Here is a 14,891-nt window from a genome sequence, read left to right as displayed (position 1 = left end):
AGTGGCGAAAAAAATACTGGGAAAGACTTTGACTGATCATGACTGACGACAAACAAAACGATTTTTCTAGAAAAAAAAAATCAGAGCTGTACTTTTCCTACATTCTATGTTTTTGTGTCGTTTGCCTCTTTGTCTCTGGAGAGGCTATCTTGTTTATAAACAGTGGGCGCGATTATTCTAGCTTTGATATCTCTTTATTTTAGTTGAGCATCATACATCAATTTTCTTGAACATGATGACTGAGCCTACAAGATGAGATCATAGAGTCTCGTTCAGTGTTTGTTATTGGCCAATATATGGAATAATAGAATCTGTGTGGACTGGTGCCACTAGTACATAATTAAATCATCTCTCACTTGGCTTCTTTGGTTATAGATGACTGACAATTAAAAAGAAAGTTACAATCACGATACTCTTTCATTGAAAGTAAAAGGCATGGGGACGATTATTTCATAATTGCTGTTCGTAGCAATTTTCTTTTGCGTCTCTTTCACTGTCATCTCCCGATTGACATGATTGTATGCTTGACAAGTTGTATCTGTTTGCTTGGTAGATCTGGCAGTTTGCTCTCTTGGAGTCTATAAAAGAGACCTCCTCTGCATTCTCCCGATTAAAATGTAAAGCTCTTCCAATTAATCTTTTGCCGGGGTTCCTTACCATCATCGTTGAATTGAATTCCTTTCAACACTCACATACTTCCTCTCTTATTCTCCAATCCTATGCAATTTGACGACTCTTCCATTATGTTAGATACCCTCGAATTTGCGGCGAATCACACTGGTGGGCTTTTGTGGCGATTCTTCCTTAAAGAGACATATCAGGTAATAAATGCGCTATTATTATTGAACTCGACCTCTAGCTGATGGTAAATTAATCTTGAAAGGCGCTAAATTGGACTGCCGAAAACCCTGGCCTAGCTATCAGTACGGCTCTCACTGTCATCAGTATTCTTGCGCCAGAGTTAATCTGCGGTCCAATACTTGCAATTTTTGATTTTACCGCACGGGGCATACGAGCCGGTATGTACCTCTCCTCGCATTACCATTCCCACTGCGCAATTTCAGTTTGGGAGGAAGGGTTGACAGCTCTTTTCGGAAACAGGATCTATGGCCGCCCGTGCTCATCGCATCACAAATCCTTCTGTCAGGAAACTGGTTTCTATTGGGAAAAGTGCTGGTACAGGAGGATATGGGCTGAGACTTATCAGCGGCGCCATGCTTGCAGGGGTATGGGCTCTGTTGGTGGTCATGCATTTTGCGAATTGAGTATGGCCCGGAGCAAACAAGGTTACTAGCCGGAAGCGAATAGACTCAGCGCAGCAAGACTCAGGACGGCGAGGATGAGATGCCAGATTGAATACAGGACTGGGACTATGATTCGGATTAAGGAGTGTATCTTTGTCTATTGTTCTGAAGTTTCGGTCTCTGACCTTTCTGCCTATGTCATAGACCTTTTTCGTCTATTCATGTCTCTCAGGCCGTATTCATTTACCTAAGAGAGATTTCAAGCCCAAACGATTACTATGCATTAATTTTTTTTTATCAAGAATGTAATCCCTATAAGGGCAAAAACAACTAAATAATCGCAACAAAAACGAATCGTCCCCCGAGCCGGAATCGAGCCGGCGACCTTTCGGTTATATGTTACTCCATTACAGCCGAACGCCATATCCAACTAGACCATCGGGGGTTTTGATTGGTCGAAAGCGGCTAAATTTCGGAACTTGATCACAGAAGAAAATTATTTACGGTCCAGAATGTTTAGATTTCTCTTGTCTTACCGGCAGTATCAACTAGACTCCGTTCGACCCCCGTGAGGATTTTCTAGAAAACAAATTGATGCCAGGTTGTTGATTCTTACGAAGCCTTAACACCCCTTTTTTTTCAATATGATCGATGATCAGGATTTATTCTTTTTTACCTAACCAACAGGCTACTACCCTGCAAGTAGCACTCTAGCAAACAGCCACGCACCGACCCAGAGGCTCTAATTCTGGGTGGACAACCCGTTGAAGCGGCGGGGAATGACAGTACGAACCTTCAACAGGTATTTTAGATCGACTCGATGTAGAAGACCGCGCTAGAGAAATCTCGGGTTATGGGTCAGCTACAGATGGACTTGCTAAAGGGAGCGAATTACTCTACATCTTCGTAACATAATGGCCCACTGCGGCCCGGAAATTGGTTTATGATGGAGACAGGCTGCGTGCGTGCGTGCGTGCGTGCGTTAGTCCAAGGTCTATTCTGAAAAAATTGAGTTGGACGTCAAAATATCATTGCGTCCCTGGCTTATGGATGTCTGCCCATTTCTCATATATCACATTACTCGTTCCAATTTCATGCCTCATACTAGAGGGGTCGGCCGCCTTTTCATATCTGATACTCCCCGATCCGATTTCATAGCCAATACAAGCCTCACTAAGTTCAACCGGTCCTTTGCTCCTAGGGTTTGCAAGTATTTCTCTTTTGCCCCATCTTTTGCGCCGTTTGAGAAATAATAGCAGAATGACACCCAGAAAGAGAGCCCCTGCAGCGATGCCCCCACCAATTGCACCTTTGCCTCCAGGCGACATTCCAGAAACTGGCTTTTGGGAGGGTGAGTCGGTGCTATTTTGATTCAATGTCTCATGCACCGAGATAGTTTTGTTTGCTGTTTGTTGACCGAAGAGCTGGTGGACAAGGATTGCGTCTGGGGAAGTGCAGCACGCAGTATTATTTAGACCACAGCACCAATAATCGGAAGTAGGAGTCCCATCACAAGGGGTCATGTCAGCATTGTCCGCACTTTTCCCCCCTTTCTTATCACTAGTCAGCAATTTGTATGATAGATGCAGAACATGAATATAATACGAACCGTATCATCAGTGCAAATATCTAGACAGCCCCCAGTGGACCAGTCGTTTCTGGTACAACCTTCTCGCCAATACGTCGTGACGTTCACTCCATCTGGATGGAAGCCCTTGTTCATACAGATTCCATTCTGAAGGCAGATATCTTGGGTCCACCCGAGAGAGATGTTGCCACCTGATGGATTCTGACGATTAGTCGCGCAGCACATACGCGTTCCGGAATTTGAGTAGTCATCGCATGGCTCGTATTCAAGCGTTCGTTCGCTAAATCCGTTAGGGAAATAGCACGGGACTGTTGAAATCGAGAGGACAGCGAAGAAAAGGAGGAGGGGAAGACTGGTAAACATTGTAGTCGCGGCCATTAAATCGTGCATTTTCAGGAGGTTCGGGTACTTTGAGCTAAATAGAGATGTAGATAGTTGATATCGTATCAAAAGCAAATGCTGATAAACTGCTTAGGAATGCGAGGGATGAAAATCCAGCGCACTGGTCCTGGGACCGGGACCAACCTTATAAGCCGGCTTATCTCAACCCTAATTCTTACACTTCATAGGTCCAATTGCGGGTATGTACATGTCAGGCAAACTAATGACAGCGTTCAAATGTTAGGCATCCCGCATCAATCATGCAAGATTTTTGGCTCTCCATATCTAAGCACCCCTTGCATTTTCTTTACAGTAGCTTATTGGAGCCTGTGGATGCCTGATCAAATAGAGCCACCTCCTTGCATGCATAAAGGCAAAGATACAAGTAGTCTGGCAGGCAGACGTAGATCAGCCGGTAGCTTCTTGAATATGAGAGGCAACATTCATTGAAAGCCAAGACGTAGCAGTTAACAACTTTTTATGGCATAATTAGGTCTTAGGAGATTGACCTTCCAAGAGTAGTCCGAATTTTGAATCCAGGTTTGTTTACAGAGCTCGGGAAAATGAAACATAATGTTAAATTGGTGATAAATTTAGATTTTTAGAATATCTCCTTGAAAGGTAACTTCAGACACATATGCAGCTTCAGACAGATACAGATACTGTATGAGTACTGTATGAGGGATCATAAAACATATTAATTGTGGAGAGTTTGGCCTTGAGATTGACGTGATGTGGTGCGCGGGCCACTATGAGTGCCAACACCGGCCCCCTAACCCATCCAGGTTGTGGGTGCGCCTCACGTTATTTTTCTCATTTCTTATATTCCCACATTGATTTCCAAATTTTCCGATATATCCTATCTATAAACGTAGACTAGTGGTATCTATAAAGAGAATATCACCTCCCTGGTGTTCTGTTTCTGTTATTTTTATGATTATATCTCGATCTGTGCTGGATCTAGTAGTGGTGAATTGTCATACGTTTTCTTCTACTGCTTCCTAAAATTTCTTTTTCTCTATCTCCTCTTTCTTTGTCTCTCTCTTTGTAATAGAACGATTAGTATCTCTAATAGAGAGAATCTCTATCTTAGTAGGCGGTATTTAATATAATTTTTGAGTGTTGCTATAGTTAGTGATTATTTCTCTCTCATAATTCAAATAGCTTTATTTATGTTATAGAATAAATATATCTATATATATACTACTTTGACTCTCCAAGGATATAGACAGATGACCAAATCCTCAATCACGCTTGACCCAGTGGACTCAGAAAATTCCCCTCATCTATGTTTCGCCCAGAGCCCTTTTCAGCTTGGTGATACATGTAAAGTATGAGCTTTGACCATCACTGTCCACATATATATACTACACACCGAGATAGCTGCAAAATCCTGTCGGAAAGAAAAGAAAGAAGAGCTTGGTTGGGCGGAGAAGTTGCCTTGATATCATCGACTGCCCGGATTAGGCCACGGAGGTGCAAAGTTTTGTGGCTGCACCTCATTTGAATGACTCCTGGGTTAAAGAAGATTTATGACCGACGTAATGGGTACAATTTAGGTTTAGTACGAAAGAGTGACCCACAATGAAAATATTTCCTGTAAGCCAACCGGTGCTGGGCAGCAAAGCCACTATCAAAAAGCTCTTGCCCAGCTCAGCTATGAACGTTGGAGAGAAGGTTTCACCAGTATGGTCGAATGGCGTGTCACCATACCTTTCCAAAGTAATATTGCACATATTTTACTGTAGGGTTGGATTATTTGTATCGTAGGCGAGCAAGCCAATCGTGTGAAAAAGGGGACTATTCAATATGAAGGGCATGATTCTAGATAGGAGTCGTAAACCAAATGGGATATCATAGATGAGATATCGGGGCGAAACCTAAGGGCCAAATGCCTCACTGATATCTCTATATAATTAAATACCGTAGCCCAAGTATGGACTAGAATCAGAGCGAATCACCCAAATCCACCACAGTAACGGTCACAGAATTGCTAGTTCCCCCAGAAACTCCAGCGCCATTTACCAGTAGATACTGCTCGTTGCTCTCAGACAAAACCCTCAATGAACGCGAGTAGCTCGTGCCCTCCGAGCAAGATATCTCCGTCCATTCACCTTCACCAAGGGCCTGGTTGATAAATAGGGTCGAGTAAGATCCCGAGCTAGCAATTATGGTACCATTGGTGCCACCGTACGAGGTCCATGTCACGTACGGCGAAGATGTTGGCTCTGTGCCGCTTGAAACCACTAGCCGTTCGCCAGTGGCGGAGGCAAAGTCCTCTGGGTCTGAAGAGCGGCGGTAGTAGAGAGGGAACGAGTAGGTGGTTGTGTCGAAGTATGAGCCGTACTCGTAGATATATAGGTATTCTCCGTTTGGAAGCTAGTAGGAAGCAGCGTTAGTTTCTTCTGTAGCTAGTATACTTCAAATAAGGGATGATAGGTTCGGATGGACCTACCTCTGTTATGACAGGCATGCCCGGCCGATCAGTGTATGTAGAGTATGCCCTTTACATCCGGATCGGAGTGGTTAGCAAGAGACCGAGCTCGACTGAAGAAAGTAAAGTCATTCATACACGTCGTCCACAACATCCCCCCAGGTTAGAAGATCTGACGACACCTGATGGACTAATTTCTGTCCGTAGGTGGTATTATCTCGCTGGTCCGAGTAATAGCAGATTAGCTTGCCATTATACGCCATCAAGAACGGCTCCCACACCGGCGTAAGCCCGTTATCCGGCTCAGCCTCGCCACCCGCTGCGATATTGCTCACGAACTCCCATGTTATACCTTCATCGGTCGACGCATACAGGTCGATATGGGTCGATGACAAGTTCGTTGGGATACTATTACCCGCGAGAAGCAGCGTGCCTGCATCGTACGAACCGATGCTCTCGTTCAAATAGTACAGGAAGGGCTGGTAACGCAGCCCGTAGCCATTTACCGTGTCCTGAACCTGAGAGATCTCCGTCCATGTTTGGCCGTAGTCGCTGGAGCGATAAATTGGGAAATACACGGCCGGTGGTTCGGGAGAGTAGTTTTCCCAGGTCGCGAGCAAGTCGCCGTTTGGGAGCTGCACGTTTCGCGCATACAGCGTTCGTGGTACGTTATAATCGGACGGTGGATCGAAAATGGTCACGTCGCTCAGAGCAGAAGGCGATGCTCTCTTCTCAAGCGGTATCCTTGCGGCAATTGAGGCCGTTGCCAGTAGGAGGGCGTGGAGTTGCATAGCTTCTACCCAAGACGTCGGGTGTCTTCGCTACAGAGAACCAAGCAGGTTACCACCATACCATACCTCTTTATAGTTGTGCGAGATCGTATCATGCATAGGTTTTCCGATTGCATCATAATCCACAAGTGCGTCGGAGTCCATCCCGCCGGGATTGTCCTCAATCTGGACTTGTGAGGTTATCCCCTATCCCGTCTAGTTCCCGAAATTTCCATCAATCGCCGGCCTGTGTAGTGGCTCTAGTCAATCAAAACCTTGGAGCAACATGATTGCATGCCGAGAGGTGGATACAGCAGTACTCCCGAGGAAGGATATTCCACGCGGCCCACGCGTTGCCAAGAACGCCATTACCACTGGCGTGAAGAGTTACGGTTTGGTGGCGGTGCGGCGTCGCCGGGAGCTTTTTGCGGGGGCATGGGGGCCGTCAAAAGGCCGATCTTCCCCAGCCGGATAACCAATACAGGTTTGTGACTTCTGATATGGACATTATTGTTGTCTGGAATGGAAAGACGGCAGGTAAGAAGCTCAAAATCCCATGTTTAGTGGAAGAAAAAGCCTCGATTGCTTCGTATTTCTCTATCGAGTAACGGCTCAAAAACGAGATGCAATGGAGGCCATGATATGATAAGAATACAGGGACAGAAGAATTATAGAAGAAATGAAAGGAAAAGCAGATCAAAACCAAGGCCAAGCAGTCAATGATAAGACAAGGAAAGGAAAGAGAGAAAACCAGCGGGCAGGATGGTGTATGGTATGGAACGAGGGAAATGTATAAAATGCTGAGTAATAGGTAGAGTTGAAGACACAATGAACCAACAGGCATAACGCGGGAAGGTGTTCTTGAAGCCACCATCGTCATTATTCAACAATCATACAGAATGGAAAGGGTAAGGTATGTGCGTTCTCTTCAGGGGTAGCGAATGGTGTGGTGATAGTGCCAAATGGCACATGAATTGAAGAGATTGAAGGCGCAAAGAGTAAGACGCAAAGAAAATACGGAGCGATAGTAGGTGGCAAGACGTAGTAGGCCTAGCCCAGGCAGTGCCCAGATTTAAACGCACATCCAGAAATCCCCGGGTGCTATTGCCGTACTTTACCGGCTTCCCGCACGGCGGCCATGAACCCATCCTCGTTGCCAGCAGCGGTTAGGATCCAATAGTCAGCCACACCAGGATTCGCAATCTGGCCGCCAAATCCAGATGCCGTAGGAGCACTATGTCGGTCCTTGGGCTTCTGAGTGCTCGCGCCAGGATGGTGAGGGCCCCAGCCTAGAATGTTGCGCACCGCAAGGCGGGACTGATCATCTGCTTGCTGGAAAGCCAACAATTGTGTCTGCAGACAGCCTAGGATAGCGACGGCAGTGCGAATCATGATGCGGTCACCCTCAAACACCCAGCAGTCCCATACACGGGAAATGCGCTCCAAGTCGAGGCCATTGGTAAGGAGCGACTGGAACATAGGCTCCCAGATCTCTTCATCAGAAAGCTTCAGAGTTTCATGGAGATGTGCGGAAATGCGGGGGAATTTGTAGCGGAGGGTGTCGGAAGCAAGACTGTAGGTACGTGCCATCGCACCACGATCCCAAGTCAGGAAGGCTACCGGTAGTGGTCGATTAAGGGCGTTCGCCATGGCGATAAACGCGGAGCTGGGGGTAGGGAATTGAAGGACGAGAAGAGCGGCAATGGTGTGGAGACCATGAATATAACCAACATCGCTGCGGTACATCGAGTACGCCTGCAGCACATCAATCAGCGTTTCCCGAAGTGGTCCGCCCTCCTGGAACAGATTCAGATCTGGAAAAGCGGTCGATACGTCGGCTTCAATAACATCAAAGCATTCCAGAATCCGCTTTTGATTTTCGCCCGGCTCGGCATCAGTCTTCAACCGTAAATCCTTTGCCCGCTGCAGGGCTTTGCTATACGACTCATCACTCAGTGAGAGTTCGTTACCAATGGCACGTTTCCACATAGCTCCTCGACTGCGAGGCGGAATTCCACGCCACCAAAGCTCCCGAGTGCGGGGTTCACGCAACACACGATCCCAATTGGGGCTCACATAGTCATCCCAGATGTTCTGGAGCGTTTCTCGAGTGTTGTCCTTTTCGCACTGGGCAGAAGCCGCCCGGGCAGCTTTGCGCTTTTCTGCAAGGGCTATTAGAGCTGCTTGGGGTAAACTTCGAGAAGATAGAGATACTTACCAGCTTCACGCGACTGGGCAACCATCTGCTTGTACTCCTTCAAGTGTTTCTTTTCCTCCTTTTGGTCTTTCGGCGGCAGCCAGCTTGGGCGAGTCCGCGTGAGAACCTTCTCCTTCTCCTTGCTGATAGGCAATGGGTCGATCATGATGTTTGACTTCTGTAGGGGCGGCAATTCGATAACATCCGATGCTCGAGGGGAGTCAGAGCTTGACTTGCCAGAAGAGAGGCCGTTCTGGACGGCATCCTCATGTTTGCGTTCACTTTCATCCGCATGATGTTCCAGCGCTTCGGTGATGATTCTTGCCTCCTCAGAGAGATCTGACAGATAACTGTTGTACGAATAGGCGCGAGGATTGCGCGGTGAGATCTGACCTCGCTCGGGGCCCGCAGAACTAGACCGCTGCGTTCGCTTCATGCGCGCAGCCTTAGTTGATGATGGGGCCTGTTGGTTTAATTTCGTTTCCGAAACTGTGTGCGAAATTGGCAAAGGTCGGGGCCCTGGGCTGCGACCACTAGGGCTGGTGCTACGAGACTGCGGGCGGTCTTGGACTGGGCGGGGAGAAATGGGGATATTCCACAGGCTGGCATCGTCGGGGAGCTCATCATCCGAGTCATGATATTCATCCTCTAGATCTTTCACGGACTTTTTATTGGGTTGCCATGTCTGCTTCTGGGTGGGAACTCTCGCGGAAAGCGGGGATAGTGCCAGACTCGTGCTGGAGGCAGATCGGCTTGAAGATGGTCGCAGCGGCGAAATAGATCGTGGTCGGCGCGGTTGAGACGGTGTCAATCCACCAGAATTAGGGGTGCTGGTCGAGTCTCTCCTGTTGCCGGCTCTTGCCGAGAGAGAGCCCACGGATTGCGGGGTCCGTACGGAACCATTGGTTTGGCTGTGAATCGGGGGCAAGGGACTGCGCCTCCGGGGTTTGGGAGTCGCGGTCAAGTCTCTCGTCGTCGCTGCGGGACTTTTATTCGGCAAACTGCTGGGCATTCGGGCGGTGGAAGATCGCGCCGTCAGACCGGCGCGGCCATAGGAGGTCGCGGGGTCGACGATCGGAACTTCGGCGTCATCCTCTAGACCGATCTCTTCGAAGTTCGAGATATCCGTAAAAATGCTGTCCGGGCCATCGATTTGGGAGGAGGAATGGAAGGAGGAAGACTTGGAGGACTTGGACCCAGACAAGTCGGGCGGGGAATTCGGAGTCGGACAGACGGTGGTCATGATCTCATGCAATTTACTCTCAAACACTGTGGGTGTCCGCCAATGTCATCGAAGTCCACACACGCACAGGATGGGTAAAAATCGTCGGAGGATCAAGTGTGGGCGAAAGGGGGGTGAGAGGAGGGGCCTGGGAGATTGCACGCAAGGCGTCGGTCTCGTGTGTTGGGGTTCGCAGGCGAGGGGTGCTGCAGGCGTTTCCGGAAACGAACAGTAAACAATTCGATCAACGTGAATAGAGAAGCGAAGTGCAGGCTCAGCCGCAGCCTGATAGAAACCAGATCAGGTGTAGTGTTGGCAGGGCAAATGGCGAGGGATCTCGAAAAAAGGATCAGGAGGCCGAGATTACGGGGTGAGCATTGGGGGCCGCCAAGGTGAGGTCAGAGAAAAGAAGGGAAGAGGCCGGGATGGGAAATAAGGTCGACAAAAGCAAATAAGACGAGAAAAACGGCAGAAACGGTCAAAAGAGTGTGGTTTGGGCGCGAGCAACGAGAGTGATGAAAGCGAAGACTAGAAGAAGTCGAAGTTGAAGGGCAAAAGCGGAGCCTTAGGCCGCCCGGCCGCACTCGGTCTGGCCGGGAACAGGGGTTCAACCGGGCATGCGCGCAACTTCAGGGTACTTCTGGATAGCGGGTAGCTTCCATACTGAGGCAAGTACCCCAACGTAGCCCCGATGCCCACTCAGCAGTCCAGGATGATCGATCAGGGCCGCTGATCGTTCCCGATCTCGCCAGTCCGAATTCTTGTTTAGAAACGTAGTTCTATCTCGATCTCAACGCGATCGGAATTCCCCTGGAGACCCAGCGATTGAGCCCTTTCCCTCTCCCGCTCGGCCACTCGGGTGCCCGTCCACTCGACTCGGTTCCGCGGGACTTAAGCAGTTTCCAGGTCGGCATTCGGGTCGGCGAAGCTCTGATTGGACCCGACTTTATCTATTGGCTTACTGATTATTTGCGGACTATCGAACTAGTTCTCGGGATTTGACGGAGAATCAAGGCTATCCTGCAGCCGTTTATTGCTTCAATATTGCTTTTTCGGGTGAGGGAAAGACTGTTCACGGTTATCCTTAGAAGCGCCAGGCATCGAATAGCGTTGTCCCTCTTCTCACTACTTGCTGTAGTCGCACCGCCTCCGCGTTCGTCGCCGGTCGCGACCCTTTGACGAGCGAGTCGAGCCACTGGAGCACTCGCGCATACCGCGTTTGCTTCCGTTTCAGTACAAAACGGAATGCGGCCGCACCCAAGTATTGCAGGTGAGACAGCTGCACCGCACAGGATAGCGGCGTCGAATCTGATGCACGTCGTGCCCGAATGGTTCCGATGGTCTGTTGGATCAAATCGTGGATGGTCTGAATGATGATAGGTGCCTGAGGGTGGGAGCGGCCTCGAAGGGACTTCATGTAGCGATACATTTTCATCCCGACCGCGATAAACCCAGTGTACAAATTGCCCAGGACGACCTGTCGAGAGTTGTGGTTGGTGTCAAGATACATGGACTGCATTTGAGGCCGCATCAGGGCCAGCATTTTCCTGTGGAAGGAGTGACCGGGAGCCCGGCTCGTTTCGACGGTCAGTGTGTTTGAAAGGGTCACTGCCGCCGAGTCGCCGCCCTCCAACATCCGATCTTGGTCTCGATGGATCTCTAGCGTACGGGTGTCGATCAAACTACCACAATACGGGAAGAGGAGCGTTCCCTCTAGCCGAGGGATGTGACAGCCATCCACGGCAGCAGTGAAATTAACCATGCTCTTGGCTGGGTTCACTGATACACCGTAAGCTGGCTGGCCGCGCAGCATGATTTGCAGGAACTGAGTGGCTTGAGCCACATCTGTGGTGATAAGCAGAAAATCATCGACTAGTCGTAGGAGAAGCGAATCGGCAGGCTGTAGAAAGTGTAACGTCTCTCGTTCCAGCTCGGCGTAGAAGAAATTACAAAGCAGATTAGACAAAACCGATCCTTGGGGAATCCCGTTTCGCTGCTGGAAGTACTCTTTGCCAATCATGACGAGGTTTTGTTCAACATGCTCTTTGAGAAGGCCAAGCAGTTCTGTCTTTTTCGGTGCCGTTTGTTTGATGGTGTCAATATACACCATATTGGCCTTTCGACCCATGGCTCCCACGGCGGCAATATCGCGTAGATGTTGTTGCTTGTTCAACGGAGCGGCCCGACTCATCCATTTATGCTGCGGCTTCCTTCCATGCAGAGGTGGATTGATTCCGACGGATTTGACGAAATGATAAGCCTCTTCGGAGATTACCTTCTCAATCAGACTCAGAAGCTTTGCTTGGGGAATAGTATCGAAGCAGGCTTGGATATCAAGCTTCACGAAATATAGCTGTGGCAAGCCCGAAGGCCCCATTTGAGATGCCGACCCTTGCCGAATGAGAGAATCCTTGAAACTTTTCAATTTCGGGTGCATCTCTCCCATGGACATGATAGATGACCCTAGATTCGCAGGGCACCGCTCACGCTCGTAGGACAACATGCCGTAAATGGGGAGAAGACTGCTGTTGACGCTCGCTCCTAAATAAGATTTTTTCTTCCCAAATTTTGTCCTCTGCACATGAAGTTGTTTCTTTAGATTGAGGATGGGACGTAGACCAGCAGATTTCGGAAGTAACCTCAAGGAACCCAACCCAAGAGAACGGCCCGCGAGTTTCTTCTTAGCTTCTTCTGGTGAAAATGGTTTGAATGTGGTCTCTTTGAGATCTTTGATAGGCTGTTCGATGAGCCGTTTCCACACATCCTGCCGAAAATAAAAGAGTCGGCAGCGATGAGTCTGCGACTCAGTGACGTAGAAGTTTACCCGGATCAGAGGAATCAGGATTGAGTCAAAAATATAATAGATGAATTCATGAAATAGTTCGGTGCGTTTCTGGAAATCCGACAAAGATATTCTATCCGTCCCGGAAACAGTGTCCTGCTTTTTGGGAGGCACAAGCCACGAAATTTCGGTCACCTGAAAGGAATTTAGATTAGCAATCTCAAATCTGCTAATCGACCTTGAGGCAGAGGATCCTACCTTCAGGCCTTTACACACTAGATGCAGACTAGGGCTCTCAAAGCGCCTCATTTTGATAAAGGCGTCAACATGTTTCATGACAATATTGCAATTGTAAGTGCCAGCCAGTCCGTCTCCAAAGAAGTGTGGCGGTATGATTTTTTTCAACACAGCACGGCAAAAGGCAGAAACAGATGAGGCAGGGGTGGCATATTCAGTAAGGCTGACTTTTGGCTTCTTGATTGTTGGTTTCCTTGCCATTTCAGTTTCTCCAAGGGTGTCGGACGTGATAGCCTTTGTAGAAACCTCCGGAATAGAGGATTTGGCCGACGCCTGTGTAACAAGAGTCTCCTCAATCGATGAAGCAAATTTGCCGGCCTCCTTATTTTTTTGGATGGGGAAAGAAGTCGAGCGAAATCTCGGAGGACCAACAAGCTGTCAAAGTCAAACTCTGGATTCAATGGGTATCAAAACAGTGGGGACTCACTTCGGCAGGACAATAATGCTTCAATAATTCCCAGTACGAACATCGCGCGTGACGAACTCGCAGCCGTTGGACAAGTTCCATAGCTCGCCCTCGCAGTCGCTTAGGGATCTTCAAGTGAGCGAGTTCTCCTTTATCCGATACTGGCCGAGTAAGCTCGCGAGTCGTATGGCGAAGAAGTTGTTTTTGCTTTAATTGAGAAATCTCATCCTCGCGATTGATATGACTATTTAGCTGTGCTTCATTGTCACGGCGATTCCCTGTCGATACGAACACATTCCGTAAGCCAAACTGACGAGGAAATATGTAACTCATTACGTGCACAGTTTCGCCTGTAATGTCAAGAGAGGAAAAACGATTGAGAACGTCTGGATAGTTAGTAAGGGGTTAACAAAAGTCTTTCCAGAGATGGGGAGAAACCGGGGACATACGAGTGCCTCCAAGGCCTGAGGCCGACCTGTTTTTCGCTGTACTAGTGGGTTGGCTATACAGCATGCGCCTGCGGGAGAAAATGATGCTGTTCGGCTTGTTGGCTTCTAGGTGGTTCTGATTGTATGATTGAGGATTTCCCTCGGGCAGTTTCTGTGCCGTCGGTTGCTTCGCGGAGTTACTATCTAGCTGCTCGAGCTTCGACAGAGGAAATCCTAGATACGTTGTTAGACAATTCCCAAGAACCAGTCGAGAGTTTGTCTCTAGTCGTTCGCTCGAGAAAGACGTACCGCTCAATTGATAGAAATTTCCTCTCTGGGCGTTAATGGGGGCGAAGATACCACAGTCAAAGAGCAAGCGCATCATGATTTCTTCTCCGCTCTGACCAAGGAGTGCCAAGACATCCGCCCATGGCGACTCCTTCAAGGTGCGGACATTATTGCTAGGGAATTGTGCCACCAGTCCGAGAATGCTGCTCTCCAGACCAGCTTGTTCGGTGGCCCGGAGATCGTTCCCGTAGGCGTACCCGTGCGCAAGCAAGTGCTGAGGTCCCCCATACCCTCCACTGAGCCTGAAGAGCGTTTCGATCACGAAATTGACTATCTGTGGCAGGTCAGAACAACCAATAATTTAAATAATTTAGCCGTCCGAAGCCGCAGGGCCATGCACGCATTCACAATCATACCTCGGATTGGGGCGACGTTGGTCCCGTATCTGTGCTGACGAGGATTGAACGCGACTGGGATTGGGTGAAAGCCCGATAGTCACGCTGGCGTTCGGAGGTGACCTTCGGAGACGATTCCTTCTGTACGCCGACCAGCGTGGAGTCCAGTAGATGGGCTAGTAGTGTCGAGTCCTGGCTGCGCTCGACCGAGGACGATTGTAGCGACGCGATGCGCCGCCGTCGCAATTTGGAGGAGGCGGGCAATTGGCGCAGAAGATAATTTCGCAAGGTCAACACTTCTCGGTAGTACAACGAAATCAGGGGATGGGTGATGGTTTGGTCGTTTCGCGTCGCTGGGCCAGTGGGGAGTTTGAAACGGCGGGGAGATGTGGTGATACTGGTCTGAGACGCAGCCGTGGGACCGCAGGCCCGCGCGGGTCTTTTTCGCTTCTTGCCCAT

General features: G+C 49.0%; 3 protein-coding genes across 3 annotated transcripts; all 3 read right to left on the bottom strand.

Annotated features, from left to right (window-relative positions):
- Nucleotides 1-5,160: 5,160 nt before the first annotated feature.
- N7462_006179 (sialidase family protein) lies at nucleotides 5,161-6,438 on the bottom strand (the record flags this gene model as incomplete). Its single annotated transcript, XM_057077897.1, has 2 exons — nucleotides 5,161-5,592; nucleotides 5,830-6,438. 2 exons carry the CDS (start codon nucleotides 6,436-6,438, stop codon nucleotides 5,161-5,163), a joined length of 1,041 nt encoding a protein of 346 aa, XP_056933477.1.
- A 1,080-nt stretch (nucleotides 6,439-7,518) lies between these two features.
- N7462_006178 (putative TBC domain protein) lies at nucleotides 7,519-9,857 on the bottom strand (the record flags this gene model as incomplete). The annotated part of the gene is made up of 2 exons (XM_057077896.1): nucleotides 7,519-8,579; nucleotides 8,636-9,857. The coding sequence occupies 2 exons, from the start codon at nucleotides 9,855-9,857 to the stop codon at nucleotides 7,519-7,521; spliced, it is 2,283 nt and encodes a 760-aa protein (XP_056933476.1).
- A 1,063-nt stretch (nucleotides 9,858-10,920) lies between these two features.
- Nucleotides 10,921-14,891, bottom strand: N7462_006177 (telomerase reverse transcriptase; the record flags this gene model as incomplete). Its single annotated transcript, XM_057077895.1, has 6 exons — nucleotides 10,921-12,813; nucleotides 12,877-13,290; nucleotides 13,343-13,707; nucleotides 13,771-13,983; nucleotides 14,059-14,371; nucleotides 14,454-14,891. The coding sequence occupies 6 exons, from the start codon at nucleotides 14,889-14,891 to the stop codon at nucleotides 10,921-10,923; spliced, it is 3,636 nt and encodes a 1,211-aa protein (XP_056933475.1).

Source organism: Penicillium macrosclerotiorum, assembly GCF_028827735.1.
Source record: "Penicillium macrosclerotiorum strain IBT 26536 chromosome Unknown utg000006l_segment0_segment0, whole genome shotgun sequence".
NCBI classification, from domain to species: domain Eukaryota; kingdom Fungi; phylum Ascomycota; class Eurotiomycetes; order Eurotiales; family Aspergillaceae; genus Penicillium; species Penicillium macrosclerotiorum.
Note: the sequence above shows the minus strand (reverse complement) of the source record. Positions and strands in the feature narration are given on the sequence as shown.